The 26,137-nt window shown below is 31.7% G+C and overlaps 1 protein-coding gene across 1 annotated transcript; it reads left to right on the top strand.

Moving 5' to 3' along the window:
- Nucleotides 1-440: 440 nt before the first annotated feature.
- Nucleotides 441-25,531, top strand: LOC149909790 (ATP-binding cassette sub-family C member 4-like). The gene is made up of 25 exons (XM_090119893.1): nucleotides 441-773; nucleotides 4,771-4,902; nucleotides 5,156-5,360; nucleotides 6,740-6,965; nucleotides 7,277-7,374; nucleotides 7,651-7,848; nucleotides 9,064-9,190; nucleotides 10,724-10,870; nucleotides 11,069-11,253; nucleotides 12,330-12,494; nucleotides 12,920-13,057; nucleotides 13,340-13,507; nucleotides 15,287-15,400; nucleotides 15,708-15,952; nucleotides 16,274-16,323; nucleotides 16,847-17,056; nucleotides 17,734-17,964; nucleotides 18,188-18,294; nucleotides 19,110-19,233; nucleotides 20,040-20,213; nucleotides 21,393-21,520; nucleotides 21,844-21,966; nucleotides 22,303-22,425; nucleotides 23,780-23,940; nucleotides 24,581-25,531. The coding sequence occupies exons 1-25, from the start codon at nucleotides 544-546 to the stop codon at nucleotides 24,858-24,860; spliced, it is 4,089 nt and encodes a 1,362-aa protein (XP_089976019.1). The 5' UTR covers nucleotides 441-543; the 3' UTR covers nucleotides 24,861-25,531.
- Nucleotides 25,532-26,137: the final 606 nt, after the last annotated feature.

The raw sequence follows: 26,137 nt of genomic DNA, 5'->3' as shown, positions 1-26,137 counted from the left end.
CCTGTCCTTGTAAATAATTTGGATTTCATATCCTATTGTAGGTACTTACCTACTGTTCAATTAAAATTATTATATTATATTTCTACAATTACACATTTTATTGAAGCATGTGTTTTATCTATGAACCATACATTTAAGAAACTCTCGCTACTATATCAATAACAATATGATTCACATTTATAAGCAATAAGAAAATTCCTCGTTAATCGCATCACCTGCTATGATAAACATCAATAATTGTGATACCGTTTCCATAAATTATCGCACATTTTATGTCTCATGTACCTTTAGTGCAATAATTGTATGGATATTCGATAAAAAACATCACGGTCACGTCACTTACGTAGCTTCGATATCAGTTATTAGAGATTAATACATCGCATGAAGCTATTTAACATTAATGTCATTAAAGTAGAGCGCGTACGGCAGAAAAACTTAAATGTTATCTACCTGTATATTCGAAGTGGCGTACTGTGCGCGCTCCGACGTGCACTAGTGAAAATTATTTATTGTTTAGTGACAGACTAAAATTACACAGTGACAATGGTTAAATTAAAAAATAGCAGTAGTAAAAATAAAAATGAAGATGAGTGGAAAAAAAGTAAAGAGACTGCGCCTCCGCAAAAAAGTGTCCCAGGACTTGTTTCGCGTATGCTTTATGCGTGGATGTTCCCTTTATTCGTGAACGGGAACCGGAGAGACCTCGAGGAGTATGATTTAGTGCCAACTAAAAGTATTTATGACTCTAAGATTACGGGTGATGCTTTAGAAAAGTAAGTTCTGATTTATAACTTTTAACAATATGGATAAATATTTAAATTAATTTTAAAACCTATACATACGGTTACCATACTTTATAGTGGGAATTTAGCGGTATGTTTTTTATTAATTTGAATTTAAAAAAGTCGGCGAACATTATCATATTGGAAAACAGTGACGTTGCAGTCTCGTAGCAAATGCTACGGGCCCCACGAAAGTTAAAATTATTAATCTTTAACAGATTTCTATATAATAGCTTTAGCTTAGTACCACCTAAACAGATTCGAACCTAATCCAACATTAAATAAATTTTAAATTTACCTTTTTGTATACACTTATTTAATATTTTGATATGAACGGAGTTAATTTGTTTTATATTTTTACTTTTTTTTAGATCGATATTGTTTAGCAATTGTTTTTTTTTATGATATATTTAATTACAACATAAACATGTTAAACCGTTATACCTTTTGAAAAGTATCAATGCTATTGTGATGACTTAAGCCTCTACGAGTACTTACATAACAAAAGAATTGGTTTTTCATAAAAATAAATAACGTGGTACTTACTCTAACCAAACCTAAATATAAATATAATATTTCATTCGTGATAATTGAAGATGGAATTAAATGAAGAATACCACAGGACTGTCTAGCTCGTATCGAACTACTCACAATTTTAAAATCAAATATAACGTGGTATATAGAATAGACAATAGTTATGAATAAATAAACAAAAATTCAGAAATAAACAGAAATTAAACACAATTAAATAGAGGCTCTATCTTTAATGTACCTAACAAAAAAGAAAGTTTATTCGTAGAAAGAAGTGTACCTAAGCAACAAAACTAGCAAGGTTCCAAAAAATTGATGTTTCGTCAAATCTTCAATCAGTGGAGGAAAATATACCTATGGGAATCAGCATTTTATTTTTAAAAACCTATACAACAACCTTTTACAGGTTGTATAGGTTTTTAAAAAATTTACAGTTCAACCACATCTATCAATTCGATTATGGCCTATGCAGTATGAAGTTATGCACTCTAAGGTCATAGGTACATAATCCACGATCTTGACTACCACGATTGTACTCTCAATGCGCCTAAAGAAATATCACTTCAAAAAGAATAATATAGGTAGCTTGTATGCCATGAGATCATATTTAATCGTCTCTCATAAGAGCTTGTTTAACCTTATCTTTCTTATATGTAATTGTTTTTTTTTTAATTTTATGTTGCTTCATTTTTGATACGGATTTGATTAGATAATAATTTAGATATGTTATATGTATGATACCGTTACATGAAAAGAAATTATTGTAAATGATAATAATATAGTTCAATAATCGATATTTATTAATTAATCTTTTGATCCATATTACTAACTTTATTTCGTTATGTTCCTAAGTCTGAATATTATTTTTGTACCGACTCAAATTTTAATATATAGATATTTTTTGCAAACTGACCAATGATGCATCTTTAAGGGAATATTTTTTGCAACACATTTCATTGTCCATGATCGGTCTTAAGCTGGCCATACACGCTAGGGTGTACCTGACAGGTTTGCCTGTGCAGTTACGCCTGTCAGGTAAAGTTGAGTTGAGAAGAGGACATACACGCAGCGGTAAACCTGCACAAACTCTCATTTGAAACCATGCCCTCGGCCGCGGCGCTTGATATCGACGCAGTAGCTTTAATTGATTTTATACTAGCGACCCGCCCCGGCTTCGCACGGGTGCAATGCTGATACTAAATACACTACAGAAAAACTGTGAACGTTGTATATAAAAACATAGCGGCCCGCTCCGGCTTCGCACGGGTATAAAATATATAGCCGGGCGGCCGGCCGGTATCGCCGCAAACGGTACGTCCTGCAATTTTTAAATCTGTAATATCTTCGAAAATATTCTCTTAAATCATACGGTGTAAAGGGCCATATAGATCTATATTAAATGAACAATGTATTCAAGGTATTTAATTGGTTAAGGATTAATGCTGTATTGGTTAAAATCGCTTCGAAAATTAGCTATTATTTGTCGTAAAAAGTAAATGACAAAAAAATGTTATTGTGGGTTATCCATAAGAGATAGACATATACCATCGCGGACTTTTCTGTAGACCTTTTCAATGTGTATAATACTTAGTACATTATTTTGATAAAACTCGTAGGGTTCAGCCTGCGTTTGCAATATAAGCGCAAACAATGTAATTTTTTACGACATCACATTAGAAACCTCAAAAATAACAGTACTTCTCCACTATTTAATGGATGTTGTTATACATATAAACCTTCCTCTTGAATCACTCTATGTATTAAAAAAACCGCATCAAAATCCGTTGCGTAGTTTCAAAGATTTAAGCGTACAAAGGGACATAGGGACAGTGAAAGCGACTTTGTTTTATACTATGTAGTGATTATTGAAGAAAAAGTAGCTTTTTACTTACATGGGTAGCTTTTAGTCTCCCTCGTTTTAATGCGCATACAAAAAAAAACTATAACATTTAAAAACTTTATATTATATAATCTCAATTTGAAGTCAACGCTCTTCACATTTAATGATCTCATTTTAATGTTTTTATTTATTCCAATTTCAACCAAGTATGAAAGAAAAGTGACATATTGAGGAAACATAAATTTATGGTAAATTCAAAGAAAACATTATAATCGTTTTTTGTTCTGAAATACGTTCATGTAAATATCCAACATTTACAAATTCTAAACAAGAATGTTCTGTCAAATAAATATTAATCAAGAATTTTACGGACGTTCACGACACGTTTTCGATCCTTTGAAAACTCGTTTCATTTAAACGTTTGACATCAAATTCACAATACGAATCGTGTAATACTTAATTGTACATACTTTCATCAAGAACTTAATAAGTATTTTTCGAACAAACAATTTATTATGAATAAAATGTTAACTCAATGTTATTTCAGGACAATGACATTGATAATCTGGAATTTTTTGCAAAAGAGATTACTATGCATATTACATTTACATATGTACATAATTATATACATTAAGTGTTTATCAGTGATAATTGAAATAAATATTACGTATTTTAAGCTAATATATTATTTTGTATTAACGAGTCATTTATATCTGAAATTAAATGAAAATTGCATGCCAAATATAGCAGTAACATTTTGTACCCGAAATAAATGTGTGAAAACTGAAAAGCTCACTTTTATAATATAAATGAAATCACCAGTGTCCTTAATTTTAATGTATTTATGTAGTTTGTGTTTAAGGTTTATTTATGATACAGAATTGTATAGGCTAGATAAACATTTTGCCTTGTATGCGCTTCAGCCATAAATATGTGTCATCCCATGGGCCTTGCTTTTGATGCAGTCTGAAAGCAAGACATTTAGTACTATTTTCAGTTTTTGTAATACTTTCCACTGTTTTATGATTACAGCAGTCCAAAAGCTACGTACGGAACAATTAATGACGCGCCCTCTTGTCTTTATTTATAGATTGTAGAGTTGAGAAAAAATATAATAGGCAGGCAACTAGGCTATCATTTTTTGGGTACTTACGGTAATTACGATCTAAAATATAACAAGATGATTATTTATTTCTTCAGTTGTGTAGAAAATAGCATTGTCATCTTTTTCGCAATGTTTTTGTTACGTTAAAATATCTTTAACAAATGCGCCGTTAGTGTCATGAACATGCACCTTGGGTAAAGAGACATAGCTTGTATTCTTATGACATTTTCATCTTATAAATGTGTCCCTTCTGTTAAGATAGCACTTTAACGTATACTCGTGTTGTTTCTAATTTCAGATTTTTTGCCATTTTAATTAAAACCCATTAATGTTTTATAAAATGTAAAAATCGCTGCAATGTAAATATTCATATTCACACTATATTACAAAAGCAATAACTGATTTTTTTATTGTAGGACTTTGCCTAGGGGTTGGATACAAAAGTTTACATGTACGGTATTTAGTATAATATTGCATTATCATCAACTTAAATCTATTTGAATTTGTTACAGAAATTGGCTTATAGAAGAGGGAATAGCAAAAGCAGCGGGAAGAGAACCTTCTCTGTCAAGAGTTTTATTTAAAACATTCATCTGGTCATATATACCTGGTGGTATTCTTCAATTGATTTACACAAGTTTAAGGTAAAGTATTGTATAAAATTGGTTTTTTATTTTCAATTTTTCAAAAAATCAACGTTACGTTTGTAATGCATCTCCATAAACAATCACTTTTATTTGATTCATTGTGCATGTGTTTGAACTGTTAACGTATAATAACATATTGATATATATACCTACATGAATGGGTATTATTCTTGCCCTGCATCAAGTGAGATATATCTATTGATGTTATAGAATGATTGGATTAGGTTACAGAATGTTTTTCGTTTAACAGGACAGTCACACCTCTCTTATTCTCTGAGTTGTTAAGTTACTGGTCTGTGAACACCACTATGACAACTGCAGTGGCTTCATATTATGCTGCAGCTATGATAGTAGCTAATTTACTTGCGGCTTTTTGTAATCACCACGGAAACTACTACTGTCAACAATTTGGAATGAAACTTCGAGTAGCAGTCAGTACGCTTATGTTCAGAAAGGTAATAAATTATGGGTATCATTTAAGCTGTCACCAATTTAATTAGTTTTGTGTTTCTTAAATAATAGGGTTTGTCCTCAAAATAGTAGATCTGTCACCAAAATGTAATCACCAAACAATGCAAAATCAGTTCCACAATAAATCACCTAAAATCCTGAGATATAAGGTCTAGTACCAAATAAATGTTTTTGTGTGTTTATAATAGGTGTATCCTAATAAGTATTTAAGCAAACTAATTTAAAGAGATCACCAATAAATCATATTATGTTACTAGAAAATTGCATTAAGTTCAAATAAAAAATTAGGGTTGTCATCATCGTTTCAACCAAAAGATTCTGCTACTTAAGCTGCTACTTAACTAGACTCCCAAGGTTCAAAATTTCCACTGGTAGTATAAATTATATTTAAATAATTTTTTTAGCAGAGTAGTAAATAAAACAATTAAAGTCAAAATAATCAATATTTATTGTTTAAAATAATTACCACTGAACAATCAGCGCTGGTTTAAAATAGCTGGCTTATGGCTAGCAGAATAGTAGATAAAACACTTAATTAAAGTTAAAATAATCAATATTTATTCTTAAAAATGATAACCACTGAATAATCATTTGGTCATCATTGGTCAATTTTTAAAGCGCGCCAATTTGTCTCTGCCCCTTTGATCATTTTTTCATTAAAATTATAAATTGATGTATTAAATTGGTAACGAATACTATTAATTTAATATCTGAACGAAATAAATGTTACTACTGTATTGGTGACAAAATATCAAATAAAAAGGAGTCGCAGTCAGGGATCAATAATCGATTTATTTGGTGACAGATCTACCATTCTGAGCACAGAGCTATTATTTAAGTAACAAAACTGTTATTATAAGAACGAAGTTTATATTCATGTAATGCAATATAATTTTATTGGTTATCGATCTCTTATTTTACACATATATTAACATTAATTTGATAATTCATACCTGGGCACAATTTTTGTTTATCTGAGAACGCAAATATTTCGTGGTGATAGATCTATTTATTAGGTGATACAACTTGATGACAAATATAAATTTTGGTGATAGAAAATATAGTTCCCATAAATTATTTCAATGTATTAATATTTACTTGTTACGGATGAACCCACAAGTGTTCAACCACAAAAAGAAAGTCATGTCGAGTCTCACAGACACCTTTATAATATTTAGCCACTTTTAAGCGGTACCGTATATCTTCTGACGAAACTCAATTTGTGAGACATCGTGGTCAATCAATGTATACGCATTCTTGTTAATTAAAATTCTTATAAGTTTACACGCAATATTAATAAGTAACGCATCATGCCAATTAATTATAGAACACAATAATTACTGCCACTGTTTTCCATATTTAGATAATGCGCATGAACAATGGCGCGCTGGGCGAAACAACAGCTGGAAAGGTAGTGAACATATTGTCCAACGATCTCCAGAGATTCGATTTAGCATTCTTGTTTCTGAACTACGTGTGGATCATACCGATACAGTTGGTAGCTGTTTGTTATTTGGGCTATGTGCAGGCGGGATACGCGGCCCTCATCGGTGTCGCGGCGCTGATGGTATTAGCCCTTCCTGTCCAAGGTAAGTGTTTATTGATCAACGATAACGCGGACTAGCGATCTGTATGCGTATAACGCGATAAAAGAATTAGTATTTTTTAAGCTATTTGATATTTGGAAAATATTTAAAAACGTATATATGTACTTATATCAGATACAAAATATTATGGAAATACAAATTTCGAAGTATCGAATGAATAATGTGCAATAAATGGCGACGGAATACTGTGTTAAATTAATTATCTCGGTTTGATATTATATTCAAAATCTTTTATGCTTTTCTATATACTGTGCTTTTAGTAAGGATTTTTTAAATCTTCTTTTGCATTATAGGGGGACTTGGTAGGCTCATGGGCAAAGTACGTTTCCGTACAGCCGGTAAAACAGACGATCGTATCAAAGTAATGAGTGAAGTTATCAACGGTATACAGGTTTGTTATAATTATACGATAACTATGCATTACAATTTAAAAATAACACCGTTAATATGATATTTTAGTATTTGGTAAAAAATAATACGCTTCATTGCTTTACTGAATCTACGGAACTTTTTTAAACTGCCCAAACTTAGGCAATCTCTCTTGTGCAGGTGCTATTTGTCCGTGAATTATGCAGGCGATTAAAAATGTATATGTACCTATTTCACATATTAATATCCATTAAAATACACATTTTTCACATGATATAATAATTATGAATCCTTTTAGGTTATAAAAATGTACGCATGGGAGATCCCCTTCCAGAAAATGATAGCACAAAAGCGTATAGAAGAATTGCACGAAGTTAAAAATGCTACGATTCTCAGGTCAATCTTCCTTAGTTTTATGATGTTCACCGAACGAGCAGCGCTTTTCCTTGCAGTCCTCACGTATATTCTACTTGGAAATCCACTCACTGCAAATGTTGTAAGTATAACTACTCAAATAATTAAAATTGAAAATTAAATTTTAGAAGGGAAGCTTTTTTAAGCGCATTGAGAGTAAAATTTCAAAGTCGCATCATGGCAATACCGTCACGTCATTGAGTACATTATTTTATAGCATGAACACATTGGACATTAGATGACTCGGTCACTAAACTATTGCAATTTTATTATTTTGTATATTAATTAACATACCTACCTAAATCAAAGTATATTTGACTTTAGGTAATTAATTATTTCAAACAAGACTGAGTGTTTTTCTTCATTCTCTTAACAATTCAAAAATACTTTGATTCTTTGGAAATAAGACATAGACTCAATGATATACGGATTAATTGTTGTTATCTTATTTATTTTCTTACAACATACAAGGTTTTATTTCTATTGTGTACATAATCTACCTTAATTTTCTTTTTTTTCCAATACATTGGCTGCTCGGGTTGCTTGGAAGATATTGCTTGAAGCAATAAAGCCGCCCTTTGCATCAAATGTCCTGTCTGTGTGTGTGAAATTTGTATTTGTGTTGTATGCAATAAAGATTATAAATAAATAAATAAAATAAATAAGGTTTGGAACAATATAATAATACAGTAATATATGTATAATGTATATTATTGCTCTACCTTTATTATTATAAATGCTTATTATTGACGATCGATGGTTAAAAAATCCGATAATTACTTCTGAATTCATTATATCACAATAAAATTATGTTCTTTTGATTGAATGACAGTGAAAAAATAGCTTATCTAAAATTGTAACATATAACATATAATATATAATTATAAACCTAATAAAAATCATAAAAATGTATAAAAAAACATTGAGTAAATAAGTGCTAAAACCCAGTGAGTAATAAAATAGCTTGATAAATTTTGAATGGGCAATATACTTTACATTTTCGTATATTGATACTTAACTTACAAAAAAATTCATGAATTACCTAGTTTTTTATTTCTACTGGTGAACGATAATGAAAACGATTATCGTCTGTTCAAGTTTAAAATAAATATACTTATGTAGGTAATATTATATATCCATAAGTTACGCAATATTTTGAGATAATTTTATATAAGCATTGGGTATTGATGATAGGAAGTTAGTAGGTAAATAAATTTATTTTCTTTAAAAAAATTCAAACGAAAGCCGCAAATGACAAGGATGGACATTTCATTCAGGATATTTCCTTTTGTTTCAGATTTATCCCTTGCAACAGTTCATGTCATCGGCTAACTTTAACATAACTATGGTACTGCCAATGATTTTGTCATTTACGGCTGAGCTTTTAGTTTCCTTTAGAAGAGTACAAGACTTCATGATATTGGGTAAGTAATAATCACTTGTTATTTGGTTGTCGCGAGCGTGGAATCTGCAGGTTTCAATCACCTGTCATAAAAAAGACTAGGAATTAATGGCAGAATGGAAGGCTAGGTTAGGAAGGGAACAGTAGTGTGATAATAAAAATTGTTCAAAAATGGATTTAAACACGTCTGCACCATATCCTGTATAATAAAACGGGACATCAGTTTTTACTTGTTACAGTAGTATATGTTATCGACCCCTCCAAATTTATCAAAACGTAAAAAAGTGTAGAATGTAAATTACTTTTCAATTCAATTCTCCAAAATTACTGTTTAGATAAAAAGTAATAAGAATTTAAATTTTAAAATTTTACACGTACTTATTATTAATAACATGTCGTAATTAATATTTTTGGTTTTATGGCATTCAAATGCTTTATAAATAAAAAATTCGATCACGAGGCGGGAATCGTGATCGAATTTTTTCTATTCTTTATAAATTTATAACATGTCGTAATTCACAGACAAGTCCTACGAAGGCTAGGGAAGAATGTATTGAATTTTTTTCTTTTATATCATTGGATTTGTACACTATATTTAATGAAGATAATATAACGATAATTATGCAATTAGGATTTCATGAACTTACGAACTTACATTTAGAATACTTGCGATGTTCCTGGAACCGGTTCATTTAGCTAAGTAATGGAATAAATTAAAGAGTTATTTCCAGCCATAGAGCGGCTCGACCGTCGTAGGCTATGTCATATGAATGTATTGAATACTTACTATTTAAATTAATATTTCTAATATAATACGCAATACCAAAACGGAAAATTATTGTATTAATTCCTTATAATTGTTGCAAATTTTAATAACAAAATACATACAAGTACTGATAATATTGTTTCCTTTGTTTATGCACACATGTTTTATACTTTTATATATTTTTTAACTAGGTAGGGTTATGAAATTAGTCATTGAAGACACAATCAATACATACGCTTTCAGTATTTTTCTGATTAAGAAAATTTATAAACTTTGATATAAATAATTAATAAATTGATTGTAAAATGGATTAGGTATATTATGATAAATGAAACCATTATCTATTCACGTATATCTTAACCTAGTTTTGACTCGTAAATATTACTATCAATGAGACCAGGGAAATAATTAGGTCCTCGTGAAAAATAATTAAAATTACGGCCTTGGTACGAAGGCTGCCCAACAGCGACGCGGAACTTTATATAAAATTGTATGTATTTCAAATTGAAATAAAATTTGTGTTCAAAATTAAAAGTTTTTTTTTTATTTGTAAAACAATGAGTAGCTGCTTTAATTGGTTAAGACGCACGTCATCTAATTTACATGAATTCTAATCAGATAAATAAGAATGTATTAGCTCGTGTTATAACATGTACATATTGTATGTTATTTCGTAATATTTATGACGCATGAAAGAATAATGTTTTCTTTTTAATCTTTTATTACGATATGCAGGAGACGTCGCCATAAAGTATGAGTTCCTTGCCAAGACTATGCTTTTATTTACAGAGGATCGCCCAGACTTAAGTTCGGGATCTTCTTTGGCGCCAATATCCAACATATTCCGCAAAGTAAACACTAGCTTTAAACAACCAAAATCCGTGGAGGTGCGGCCTATTTCTTACATGCCCAAGTCAGAAATGTCATTCACTAATGGTGAGTCAGGAATGTTCATATAATGCTTATTTTAGTTAATGAGAAAGCCAAGCGTGCTTCCCGTCATAATGAGGAACGCACACCACCCATAATAAGTGGCCGAAGGAATGCCGAAGTATGCTTGACTTTCAGGGCAATCTGTTTATCTAAGAGCTAAATAAGCTTTTGTAATTATTTTTATTTTTCTATTTATAACAGGTATCGCCCCACACAGAAGGTTACGTAGAAGTATTTCCCACCCAGGGGGAGACTCTATTGTTGAGGTCCGCGATGTATCGGCCAGTTGGACTGGAGACCCCAACTTCTTGGCCCTTAAAAACATTTCTTTCAGAATCAGAAAAGGGAAACTGTGTGCTATCATTGGAGCCGTTGGTTCTGGAAAGGTAAATTACTATTTGTGTATAAGTATATTATATACAATTTGTCAATATCATTTGAAAATAATTCCACTGTTATTTATACTGTTATTAATAAATGATAAACTTCATATGCTTTGACTAAATAAATAAGGTCGAATAAAGTAAATAAACAAAATTACAATCAATATAATCCCGCAATGATTAAAATGAAATTGCGTATTATAATTTCCAATAACAATTTACATAGCAATCCGATATTATACCAGTGTGCAATATTCAGATGATGTTACGTAAGTTGAAATGAAAAGTTTACTGGAGTGCGAGCTTCAATTTGTAAGCTAGGTATTCCCATTTCTACATTTGATGCTTAATGCATGAATTAAATAAAAATGGTAATGATTTAATGTTTATGAACTCTTGAACTAGTTACTAATGTTTTACTTTAAATTATTTAAAGTTTGTAGACAAATAGAAAATGATTAGGAAACCAGTAAATAAAAAAAAGACGGGTTGCACTCCGGGAGTGCCGGCAGAAGTGAAAACTTGATTATTAACGTTGTACATGTTTGATATTTTGGTATCCGTCTTACGCTTTTTCGATCAGGTCACGTGTCCTGACGCAAGTTTAAGATTTTATACCCATTACAGAAAAAGTGCTCAACGCCGCTAAAGAAGTTTTCACTTCAAAAATAAAAATAATCCAAGAACGATCAATTAGGCTTTCAAGGCTCTCAATTTAGTGTGACGTAACACAGCCTTCAATCAGGGACGATCAAGACGCCTCTAGCGATACGTACAGCAGATGAACATATATACATAATACATGTGTATATATTATTCATATAGCTTATATTATATAATGAGAATAAACCCACGTTTCATAACAAGAACATGAAACAAACAAAGTCTACAGCAGTAGACTTGTTTGTTTACAAATTTTCTTCGAGCTATTTATATAACGATAAGATAAAACTCGATACTTACATTACTTCTGTAATAAGCACTTAGTTACAGAAAGCAATTGAGTTGCTGACATTTTGAAGTACAACCTTCATTTTTTATGTATCGATTAGAGGGCTGACCTTTCAACTTTTTTACAGTCGTCTATTTTGCAACTGCTACTAAAGGAATTGCCGGCAGCCACTGGCACGGTTTCAGTGTTCGGGAATATATCGTACGCTTGCCAAGAGGCGTGGTTGTTCCCGAGTACTGTGAGAGAAAATATTCTCTTCGGTTTGCCCTACGAGCCGGAAAAATATAAGAGGGTACGTATTGTGCTCAGACAATAGGGCCACGTTTTAGCGTTCACTTACGCGTATCACAGAAACTAGCTTTATTGTGTAACGACGTTATTTCTTCACAGTGCATCATATATCCCGAGCTGCTGCAGACATTTCTCATTTCAACATTAAAATTGGATGCTACATTCAATTTGTCTTATTATTTTTATTAAATTGTTGTAGAGATACATTCCTACATTCGAATGTACCTTAGGTTGTATCATTCAAAATTGATGTGTCATGTAGTGCTTACATGTTTAAGAATATGTTTGCATTTTTATCACACTTTTATTTTCATACAATGGTATTATAATATAACATCCTTATATCGAAAAACACCGTAACATTACATAAGCAAGCTGCATCCACTAATTCGTGAAGCGATGTTCATTACAATACATTGCTTGAAGGTATGCAGGAAATGCGCTCTAGAGAAGGACTTCAAGCAGTTCCCGTTCGGCGACCAGACGCTGGTGGGCGAGCGCGGGGTGTCCCTCTCGGGGGGACAACGGGCCAGAATCAATTTGGCACGCGCCGTCTATAGAGAAGTAATTCATTTTTTTATTCACAAAAACAAAAGTAGGTATCCAATTTAGTTCCCCTTGAACGTTTTCATCTATTTTCCCGTTTACGTAACGCGGTTATGAAAAATATTTGCTCGAAAGCAATCTTCGATTCGACGCACTTTGTACGTAATAATGTATAGCTTATCGTCCGCCTGAATAACTGAAACTGGTTAGACAACTAATTACCTGTCTCGTGGAATATTTTAATGATTTTAATTGCAGTTACTTTTTAGTGTGTATTTAGTTATATTTTTTGTTTTATAGGCTGATATATACTTGTTGGACGATCCATTATCTGCAGTGGATGCAAATGTTGGTCGACAATTGTTCGAAGGATGCATCAATGACTACCTGCAAGGGCGGACAAGGATCTTGGTCACCCATCAGATACATTTCCTTAAAGCTGCTGATTATATAATCGTGCTGAATGAGGTTTGTGTTACAATTCTGAACTACAATCATTTATCAAAATGTACCCTAAATATCTATGTAGGCCATGCTTTAATACGAGCAGATGTCAGATATAACGGCTGGCGACAATCGGCGACTACTACTATAGGCACATATACATATTCATGAATCATAATCGAAAATAGGGTAGATAGTTGTGCATTTAATTAATATTCTATAAAATATAAAACAATATTAGATACTAATGCATTTATGACGTATGTATTATATTATACGTAGTACAGAAAAGGTACTGTAATAGTACAGATGATACAATACTCAATTACAATATCAATATGTTTGAAAAGAGATACATGAAAACCGCAGCGGGCAACCACGTAATTGTTGGACGAACAGTGCAGTCTGTTATTGTACTATAATTGCACATACTACACGTATTATAACACTTCAGTTCATTTATTTGTAATTTTTAATTAATTTTATCATGTATTGACGCCTTATTTTCGATTACTTTTTAATTATAGTAGGTATGTTATCTTCGTTGTCTATCGATTGTTGAACTTATTTTCATTAAAATAAATTTCCTTAAAAATATATGCTTGAATATAGTGATACGTTTGGTATCATTGGAAGAATAAATAAAATAAATCTGTCGTATAGAGGCCAACTAAACTTTTATGTATATAATTATTAAATAATCTGGATTTGAACTTAAAAAAAAACATAAATAATTATAATGTCAAATCTAAATTAAAATTGCATTTTGTAAACAATCTGTATATTGTATAATGTGGTATAATAATTGTCTTTAACTTGTCGCGAGCACACGAGCGCGCTGTGCATCGTATTTGTCGTGGATGGATTGCTTTGCATGCCGGACAAATCTTTGTGGTTTTTGGCATGTTGAATTATGTTAAAAGTATTTGTTATTGATAAATAAATAATAAAAAAAAAAATGTAAAAGCTAATCTGCATGCAAGGCCAGTTCAATCTATACTGCTATTGCCACCTTTTCGTGCATCACAAAAGTTTTATTGTAAACGGCTCTACTTGGAACAACGAAAAGCTTTTTAAACGCTAGGTTTATTACACGTAACAACCTCGTCATTACATAAGTTCAATTATCGTTCCAACCGATCCGGAATAGATCTCTTCTCTCTCTATCTCAGTTGATTGGATAGATTTTTTATTAAATATAATAGGAAAAAACATAAAAAATATGAAATTCTTGTGACGCTTTGATGTTAACAGGAAACTGTTAATAAATGCATCACGAAAAGTGTGTAAATTTTCGATGGGCCCTGGAGGGGAGAGGTGCTTGAAATACTGATTAGAGAGAATTTGATGAATGAGATAATAATTTTATAAATTTTTAGTTAGTTCGATTCCCGATCGAATCAAGTGAATTTTCGAAAAGCATCTATTTATTAAAAAAAAAATATCTCCAGTATTTCAAGTACTTTCCCTCCAGGACCCATCGAAACTTTCCACACTGTATAAAAACGAGGGTGGTAAAAGTAGGTGGCAGAATATATCAGATTTAATTTATTTTATTCACTTCGACGCAATTATAGAAATATGTATTTTGGATTGAATACGAATTTTATTCGATAGGGTGGGGGTGGTAAAATTTGTATGAAATGCTATATTGGATAAGTCCGTAAGCGAAGCCGCGGGCTCTGAAAGAATATCGCGTGTACAAATAAAACTCATTACAGTCGATGCATTTAATTACTAGGTATATTGTCTCTTAGTAATTATTTTAATAGCATGGTCGTTGAAGATTATTTTTAACTACAGGGTGGTATTGAGAATATGGGAACGTTCGATGAGCTTGCAACCTCTGGAAAGGAGTTCGCTATGATGTTAACTAACTTACAAGAAACTAAGACTGATGAATCCGCAACTGCAAATGTAAGTTAAATTTTTTCTTCAACAATAGTAATCGTATTTAATGGAAACCTAATTGTTCTGTGTAACATCGAATTATCAAGTACCGAGTAAAGAATATAAAAATGTATGAAACATTTTTGTATGCTCTATACTTATGTTTTGTTATTTTCTTCTAAAACCAAACAACGTTTCGGAATAAAACCACAGTTTAATATTCTAATCATTAATATAAACCTTTTTGACCTACTTAAAAAGGAAGTTCTTACATTCTCAATAATATTTTTCAACCTACATAAAAAGGTTCTCAATTTTTTATACTACAATATAGAAAGGAGACGAAAACGAAAAGGTTCTCCTAAGAAGCGTATCCAGTAATGACAGTGAGATGGATTTACAAGAGTTCGAAGCGCAGAAGATGCAAGCAGAAGAGAAGCAGTCGGGTAACTTGCGGTGGGAAGTGATTAGCGCGTACTTTAGAGCCGGCGGGAGCATCTGCTTTATTCTCTTTACTATGACGCTCATTATGCTGGCCACTACTGCGGCTGCTGGGTTTGATTATTGGCTCAGTTTTTGGTACGTATTTTTTTATAGGAATAACATGCTCTATTTACTCATTATAATTTTTAGTTGGATATGTGTTTGTCCTGAAAGTTTGATGTTTTTTTCGGTTAGGAATTGTATGGATGGAAGAAAAAATTGCTACACTGCTGTTGTGAATAAAACAGCATTAGATTTTTTTTTTATGAAAACCGTTTTCAGTTTGTTGAATAACATATTCTTTTTAAATTTAAATTTATATTGTTTAGTTTAAGATCAAATAAAATATTTATTAGAAATGTAAGAGTTATGTGTAGAGAAAATTATGTAAATTTCATTAATAATATATTTTTACAGGTCAAATCAAATGGCCAATTACGAGGAAGAGATGCAAGGAGAAGAAATAGGTAAAGTTTAATAAACTTAATACTAATCATAATAATCCGTCTAACTAAACATTTTACAGTTATTTATCAATGAAGAAATAATCTTATCTTCAACAATTACAATGCCAATGATAAATCATGATACTATTTTCATTACACATTTCTTTGGATTTCAAAACATATTTAATTTATATAAATAACTACTTTTTTATATAAAAATAGATAGCTGAAGGAATAAAGCTTTTTGCTCGTTATAATGTTGCACATGCATAATTTGTGTTTTCTATAATATGTAAATATTTTTAACCAAAAATTAAAAACCGACTTCAAATTATTAGAACGAAACTAAATTTAAATGAGACCACTAAATAGCAGGCACCACATTCATATAAGAAAGGGAATTATCAAAATCTGTTCACCCAGTCAATAGTTAAAAAACCTAAAAAAAAATACAATCTAATCGAGAACCTCCTCCATTTTTGAAGTCGGTTAGAAAGAATATTGAATTACATAATTTAATATTCTTTGATATAATCTTTTTTAGATCCCGGTCTAAACGTCCAAGTGGGTCCGTTCACAACAGGCGAATATCTCATAATACAAGGCAGTATAGTGATAGCGTGTATCTTCCTCGCGAACATTCGAGTCATTCCCTTCGCGGCGCTTTGCGCTAACGCTTCTAGAACGCTCCACGATTTCATGTTCTCTACCATGATTAAGGGTGTTATGCGCTTCTTTGATACCAGTTCTTCAGGTAATTTTTAGATTTATATAAGTATTTACTTTAATAAGTCTTCTATTATAAACAAATTAATGAGACCTTTACATTACCCTTCCTAGTGCATAATGCATTCCTTTTCCTGTCGTCAATCCTTTCCTTACCCCTTAAAAGCGGGCAAAAAATAAATAAAAATAAAAAATTGGTATGATATAAATATTAGATCTAATAACTACTACTGAAAAAACTTAAAATTTTCATCAATTTAAAGCTATTTTATTTTAGATTTATTTTATGTTTTTTCCCAGAGACAAGTGACTGGCACAATAAATGCATTATTATGAAATCTTGTAAAACTACTAAAACAACATTTTTTAGCTTACTCAAGAGCTTACTCTAAATGCCGTATACAAGTATATTATGACATTTCTGGCAGCGAACCATGTTCCATAGTTTTTATCAATAGTTTTAAATACTTTTGGCAGCGCATTGCGGTTGCCGCGCCTTTTCAAACCAAAACTTTCATGTTTATTACTTTAGGTTAAGAGTCGTAAAAGTCATAAAAAAGGGAGAAGTATGATTGAAAATATCTGTTACTAAAATAAACACCGTTTGTTTGTTATTAAAATAAGGAATAAAGAATTACAGGCGAGACTGCTAGGCGCTTGCCTAGAATAAAAAAGAATAAAAAATTACATATAATTTTCTTTCAGGTCGTATTTTAAATCGTTTCACAAAGGACATGGGTGCGTTGGACGAAATATTGCCCCGTTCTCTGCTCGACGTGTTGCAGATTTACAGCACTTTGATATTCATTCTGATATTAAACGCAGTAGCTTTGTACTGGACTTTAGTGCCTTCGGCTGTGTTACTCGTTTTGTTCTTCATATTCGTGAAATTATATTTGAAGACTGCGCAGGGTGTGAAACGTCTGGAAGCTACTAGTAAGTATTGTGCAGTTTAATAATACTATCTAGATTATTTGTGTTATTCTTGACAGTGTGGAGTGTATATTTAATATTTTTTTCATCTTATCTTGTAAAAGGCCAGTGCCCTACAAGGTAGGGCAATTTCAATAGTTGTAATTTTTTTTCTTTACTTACTTCTTTTTAATAATCAAAACCTAACTACTTGATAATAGAACTAAACTAAGGTATGGTTTTTCAGCGAAAAGTCCAGTATTTTCAATGGTGACGTCATCTCTAAGTGGAATTGCTACTATACGGTCATCTAATGCCCAAAACAGACTTATAGATAATTTCGATAGGCACCAGGTTTGTGAATATATCCAATGTTGTACTATTTTTTTTTTTAATTATTGGTGCCGCTGAAAATACTTCAAACAGTCTATAAAATAATTAACGGAAAATAATATAGCTATCTTGATCCCTACTGCATGCGTTTTATCGATATGATCAAAGTGATTAAATAAAACAACAACAATGTAAAATGATATAAAGTAGATAATACACATGATAATTTTCTGTCATAATCTCATTCGTCAGTTACTTTAATCATTCAATAAACACAATGAGTGATATCAATTTGCGTCTTCATCATTACGAAACATCATTTATAGATAACGCAAATATTTTTATAGACTAAAATAACTGTAGAACTTTAAATAAAAAAGTAGTCTTTAATAATAGCTTCGAAGCTATACATGATGTACGAAAACTCTGCACTTTATCTAAAAGCTACGTTCATAGAGGTTAGCATCAAGATTGCGCAGCCTTGGATCACAAAGTCACTGTAGACCTCAAATGATCCCTGTTTATTGTGATTCCGATAGTTTACATTATGTTATTTTATGTTACCCATTTGAAATTAAAGAAAATAAAGAAAACACTATTAAAAAATAGGTAATTCTTTTGTCTATGAGGGAATTAATAGGGGTTTAATTAATAGCTTCCTTTCAAACAACTAATTTAAGCTTCTTATCTAAGATAATCTTTGCTAAGATTTTGTTCTAAGAATCTAAATTATATAATCACAAAATCCAAAGAGCCTTAGAAGTTTAAGCGAAAAACACGTATAATCAAATTGATTACTTAATTGGACAATATTATTTATATAATCATATTTACAGGATCTCCATACATCTGCCTGGAACTGTTATTTGGCTGGAGGCAGCACGTTTGGTTTTTATTTGGACGCCATGTGCCAAATATACCTTACGGTTATTATTTTCGTCTTCCTGTATCTTGATTTTGGTAAGAAAACATATTTCCAATTATAACATGTTTTTACCTTTATAGCATTTTCAGTAATATTTTTAGAACATCTTCTATCAATAATAAATATGATATCAGATAAAATTGGACCGATGATCAAAGAGAATAAAATATCAAAACCACAATTTGTCCCTTGGTTTGTTATGTTTTTCATTTACAAATTGTAAACCAATTCTAATAACATGAAGACACAAAGATATGAAAGATAGGCATTTTATCTCAGAAATAAAACATTACGTGGTTAAGGCGATGTAAATTGTATTGGAAAGCGGTTATCGTCTATGATGTAAAGTGCAGTGGGTGGAAAGCTACGGCAAAATAAAATGTGTCTTTACCGCTTAGTAATACGTAATTACTTCATGAGTGCAATATTTAAGGTTCTATTAATTTCTTCTGGGATATCCTCGATTAAATAGTCACTATTAAATATAAATTCGCCTTATTTAATGGCATCTTATCCAATGTTAGCATAATATTAATCGGGGGTACATAGACATTTATTTCTCAAAAAGGTATTTGTCGCAGCTAACAGGTTTAACAAAAATCGGCTGTTTTGATAACTAAGCCTAAGCTCATGATGTCTTCAGTTTGTTCTCAAAAAGATTCATGTCGTAGTTGTTAAACCAGCCATCTCATCAATAGCCAAGCCTCTTTATTGTTACCTATAAATAATATTTTCTAGTCAACTGGTTAACCAGCCATTTCATCAATAGCCGAGTCTCTTTATTGAACCTGTAAATATTCTATTCTTCATAATACACGACTTACTGTTAAATAATTTGCAGGTGGTATAATAGCAGTGGGTAGCGTGGGTCTAGCCGTCACACAGAGTAACATGTTGACGGCCATGTTGCAACATGGCGCCCGAATGTTGGTGGAGTTCATCGCACAGTTGACCAGTGTGGAAAGAGTGCTGGAATACACGCGTATTGATACTGAACCTAATCTGTTTGAAGGACGTAAGTAACTAATACTAAGAAATATAAATAATTTATTTAGTAAGCGTAGGACGTTATGGACACACTTTCCACATTATCTTTGACTAGCTGTGCTTCGCGGTTTCACCCCATGGCTCCGATCCCGTTGGTCTTAGAGTGATGATATATGTATATAGCCTTCCTCGATAAATGGGCTATCCTACACCAAAAGAAAATTTTTCAAATCGGACCAGTAATTCCCGAGATTAGCGCATAATAAACTCGTCAGTTTTATAATATTAGTATGGATTTAGATATTATGTTAAAGTAAAGTAGTCATCCTGTATTTGAAGGTTATAGGTATGTTCATATTGGAATGGGTAGATGTAAGTTTAATACATATAATAACCAGAAAATATTTATACAAGTAGATCGACTTCTCACTCCAAACAAAAATTCAACCGAAAACAATAATTATGTAATTTAACCCAATTTTTGTGTTATTAGTTACTAACTACTCAGAATGCCAAAATATATAGCTTAACGAATGAAAACCAAACGTGTGCGATTCTTTCCATTTTTATCAAAAAAATCATAATCTAGAAGCTTCCCCAAGCCCGTATACAAGTCACAAAGGTAACCAAAAATAGTATGCGCGACATCAGACCGCCATTATAATTCTAGTGCTACTTTACTTCAAAGCTTCTGTGTTTAAGTCAGTAAGCCCGTAATTACCAAGAAACTGGAAAGTTAGGGCATTTCACACTGGAACAAATTGTTCTTCATCTCGGATTGAGTTACGTTTTTAGCGAATTGTTTGAACTTAATAATATAATAAGGTTCTTTGTAAACTTTTCGTAGTTTTAAACGAATATTGTTTTCTAATTGACTGATCGGTTATAAGGTTAGTTGGTAGCGACCCTCCTTCGAAGCCTTGGAAGAGGTCTTGGGTTCGATTCCCATCCAGAGTAAATATTTGTGTGATGAACATAGATGTTTGCTCTGTCTGGGTGAATTATCTAAATTTAAGTGTACTTATATTTAAAATTATGTGTATGTTAATCAGCCATTTGGTTTTCATAACACAAGCGTAAAGCTTAGTATGGGATCAGATCGTGCCGTGTCATGAAATATTTATTTATTTATTTTAATTATTTTTCTAAATATTTGACCATAGTATAGATGCGGTCTTTTGAAAGTAATTTTCTTTTACCTTTGCAGAAAGGGATGTATCTCCCACATGGCCTTCAGAAGGCAGGGTTGTGTTCCAAAATGTTAACTTGAGGTATGCTCCTGACGAGCCGCCGATTCTGAAAAATCTGAACATTGTTATTGAGAGTGGATGGAAGGTAACACTGCTAATATAATTAATATTTTCTTAATATGTAATTAGAATTATTAACCTATTTAATATGGATTATACATTGATGTAAAGATTATAAAAGTTTTCTTATTTAGTTAAGGTTCTTACTATCGGCAGCTTTTTTTTGAAGATTTTTACAGCGTGTAGTAGCTGGTATCGCGCATGCCTGTCTATATTTTAAAATGATGTTTTTTTACAAAGATTTTTATTTCATTTCGCTAAAGTTGATATATCCATCAAAATTTATTTAAAGATTTTCCATAGGGTTGGGGTACCTACATATAATTATATTATTTATTTTTTGTCTAGGTCGGTATTGTTGGAAGAACAGGTGCGGGAAAGTCTTCGCTCATATCCGCTCTCTTCAGGTTTGCGTACATCGACGGAAATATTACCATTGATGATATCGACACCTCATTAGTGGCACGACAGGTATTAATATTCTATAAAATATAATTAATATTACATATTGAATTATTTAAGCAATATTATTTTCTTGAATTTTGAGTTATCTGGTTAGATCTATTCTAGTTAATTCAATAAGTAGATATGAATAAAAAAAGAGTGTGTGTGCCGAGCAGACGTGTCAGAAATGAAACTTCTTTGGCAGGATTCAATGATTCCAAAATCGTCTTACTCCATGACGTGACGGTATTGTTATGACGCGACCTTGAAATTTCACACTTAACGCGCCTAAAGAAGTTTCACTTCAAAAGGCTTTCGAATACATCGTCTCTAACTTTTTTTTAACAAATAAATGTATTTCAGAATCTTCGGGCGAAAATTTCGATAATTCCTCAAGAACCAGTGCTGTTCTCAGCTACGATCCGATACAATTTGGATCCCTTCAATATCTACAGTGATAATGATATTTGGAGAGCTCTTGAACAGGTCAGTTATTAATTATACCACAGACTAATAATAATATACTACGTATACAAATTATACTAATAGACTACAGGCCCATGTTGAAAAAATTATGGGTCATTGTTACCACCAGGTGACCTATCTAGAACGATAGAAGAGCATAAAATAATAAGTACTTGTAAGCTATCCAACTGAGTGCAGATGAGAATTCGAAAGTACAGGTAGAGATTTTTTCCCCTTGTCTCCATGATTTTTGTACGGCGTTGCGGAATAATTGATTAAAAGCAGTATTGAAATAGTATGACCCAGATGCCGTACAAAATGAAATGACCAAATTTACCCCGGCAATTGTCGGAATATAAAAATAAATTCCGACTTTGTGGACCACCATTTTTGTACGGCATCTGTGTCATACTATTTCCATCTCCCTGGTGGTTCAAATCAATCAAATGGCCGATAATTTTTTCAACATGGGCATAGTCTATAAAGCATTTTGTCGAAAATAGTATGTAATTAAAAAAAACTTAAATTAAACTGTGTTAGCGTTTTAATAAACACCTATGTAAAAGTAATTGTACGGATTGAACAGAAATAACGAAGCAATTAAGTAAATTACAATAAAATGAAGCATCTCCATTTAAAATATTCATATTATATCACGTACATCAGCGCACATACTTTACAAATAAAATTACTGTTTTCTTATTTTATAAGAATTTTTCAAATTTTTATTATATTGTTATTGTTTTATCGTAATTGTATTTTCTGTTATTTGTTTGTGATTGTTCTGTCTCGTGGAGTCAAATAAATGTTTCTTTCAATTCGGTAGAGCAATTACCGATTATTATTCATATTATTTGACTGGACTGACCACTTGGCTTGGTTGGTAATGAGTAATGACCCTTCCTTCCAACTTCCAAGTCAGATGTAGTGAGTTCGATTCCCATTCGGCAAATATTTGTGTGATGAACGTAGATGTTTGCTCTGTATCAGGGTGTTAATTATCTATATAAATATTTCTGTATGTATATGTATGTTTATCTGCGATCTGGTTTCCATAACACAAGCGAAAGCTTAGTATTGGATCAGATCAGATCGTGCCGTGTGTGAAAATTTTCCTAAAATATTTATTTAATTTTAAAAGAATTTTTCAAAGTCGATTGTATTGTATGTTTTATTATAATTGTATATAAAAAAATAAAATAGTTTTTTCATGTTAAAATGTTTGATTTATGTTTGTTCTCTCTTGTGAAGACAAATAAATGTTTCTTTCAAGTCGGTAGAGCACTTTTCTAGTCCATTCATAACATACAAAAATAAAAATCTTTCTTAATAAATACTTAATATAAGTGTAAATTAATACAAGATTCGTTAACAGGTGGACATGAAATCAAGTGTTCCATCATTAGACTTCAAGGTAACAGAAGGTGGAGCGAACTTCTCCGTGGGTCAGAGACAGCTCATGTGTTTAGCGCGAGCTGTGCTCAGGTCTAACAAACTGCTCATCATGGATGAGGCCACTGCTAATGTTGATCCTCAGTAAGTTGTTGAAAATTTGGTTTTGTGTGACTGCAGAGAACATGTGCTTAAAGTAAAAAATGTATGTATTCAACTAATGTAGCTGATGAATAGCTTATGGCAGGATGTGTAATATTTGTATAAATCAAATGTTCATTATTATTTTTGTAAAAGATTTCATTCTGGAAATCAATAATATTGTCAAAAAATGTTATCACTTATCAGACGTGTTACTTATATGTTAGGTAAATCCTTAGTTTATATATCCTAAGTATATTTAAACTTAATTCTGGAGAAACATGATCAGACTCTGCTTAAAGCTTTGCCACCGTTCAAATATTATCTCCCCATAAAAATTATATCGTATTACAATACCAATTAACAAGCAATAAAAACTCCGTTACACATTAGGATTGCGTACCTATAAAGGCATTACGCATATACATACGGTAGCCTGGAAGAGATCGCTACCTAGCGATAAGGCCGCCGTTTGTACATATCTTTCTCTATTTTATGTTCTTTCTGTATTTGTACTTTCTTATGTGTGTGCAATAATATAAAATAAAATAAATAAATAAATAATAATAAGGCTATAATATTGCATCTTAAAACTCTTTACTTTTAACACATTAATATAAATTAATTAATATTCATCTTCCAGGACGGATAACTTCATCCAACAAACCATTCGCAAACAGTTCGCCTCTTGTACCGTGCTAACAATCGCTCACCGTCTCAACACCATCATGGACTCCGACCGAGTGCTGGTGATGAGCGCTGGTGAAGTGGCCGAATTTGATCACCCTTACATCCTCCTATCCAACCCTAACAGCCATTTCACAAGCATGGTGAAGGAAACCGGTGATAAAAGTAGCGGAGCGTTATTCGAAATCGCCAAAGCTTCGTACTTCGAAAAGAATCCGAACGAAAACGCTAGATGATTGTCGCTACACGTCCCGGTGCATTTACATCAAACGAACATAGAGTTAGAGCATTCGTTCGCGATCTTTTAGTGTAAACGAAATTATGCAGAGTTGTTGAATAAATGAATGAATACTCTTTATTGTTCATACACAGAAATACAGTTTGTTACATGGTTGAGATAGCTTCTAATAAATATGTACAAAGAGCGGCTTTATCTTCGTGAACAATTTCTTCAAAGCAACTCAATGAAGACAGATATAGTGAGCAAGAGTAGAGTAAGAAAAGGAAAGAAGAAACATAAATTAGTATTTTACATAAAGAAGGAAACAAAAGTGTTCCGTATTAGAACTGCATAGAAATTTTCGAATGCACTAAGAACAACTATAGAATGCTCTACGCCTGTTAACACTAAAACAATTTGCCATAGTGGCGTTGGAATTCTCTCGTTCGATGTAAACGCGCCGTTACATGGCAATACTGTGATTTCTGTGTTCTTAACTCGTACTGGAAAACCTTAATGGGAACAATTAGTATCGAATGTATTAAATGTTAGTGTAAGTTAAGTCATCCACGAGCTCCTACTTGATTGCCACCGAAAAAACCTAGGTTAATTTTCATATTTCTATTTCACTACGAATTAAGGAATAAAATAATAAATTCATATAAGGACAAAGTATTTCATTATACAATGATATAGGTCTACCAGAATCTGATGGCATATTTATATTTAAGAAATAAAAGATTTTTATGTGGCAACTTATTTGACAACTATCAAATTTGATGTCAAATTATTTGTCTTTTTTGCAGTTGATGAATAATTTTTAGGATTTTGTCTAAAAAATCTTCGAAAATGTCGAAAAAGCCGTTGCGATCACAAGCAAGAGGTGTTGTTTATAATGTGTATAGAAAAACATTCGATGAAGAAGGGTCAAACACATCACAATTTTCAATTTTGAAGATTTTATTGGTAAATTGGACTTACCCGTTTTGATACTATAAATTAAAAAATATTATATTATGTAGGTAACTATAATATTGTTTGTTGATTAGAATATAATTTTATGAAAACTTATTACAGGAGTTTCTAATACGGCTATTCGTCAAGTCCAAGCTGTCCAAGTCAATTTTATAATGTGTGTCTGTTAATACTTACGACAATAAACATAATTTTATTTTATTTTATAAAAAATTATAAGCAGTTTTGATTTACATTATCGTTATATCGATATTTTCACATGGCATACTAGTAATGAATATACAAATATAGGTATGTGTAAATAATAATATGTATTAC

The sequence above is a fragment of the Colias eurytheme genome, chromosome 3 (genome assembly GCF_061535395.1).
Source record: "Colias eurytheme isolate Ceu_HAF_F1 chromosome 3, ilColEury1 Martin Lab GWU primary, whole genome shotgun sequence".
Taxonomy (NCBI): Eukaryota; Metazoa; Arthropoda; class Insecta; order Lepidoptera; family Pieridae; genus Colias; species Colias eurytheme.
The sequence above is the reverse complement of the archived record's forward strand: the minus strand, read 5'-3'. Positions and strand labels throughout refer to the sequence as shown.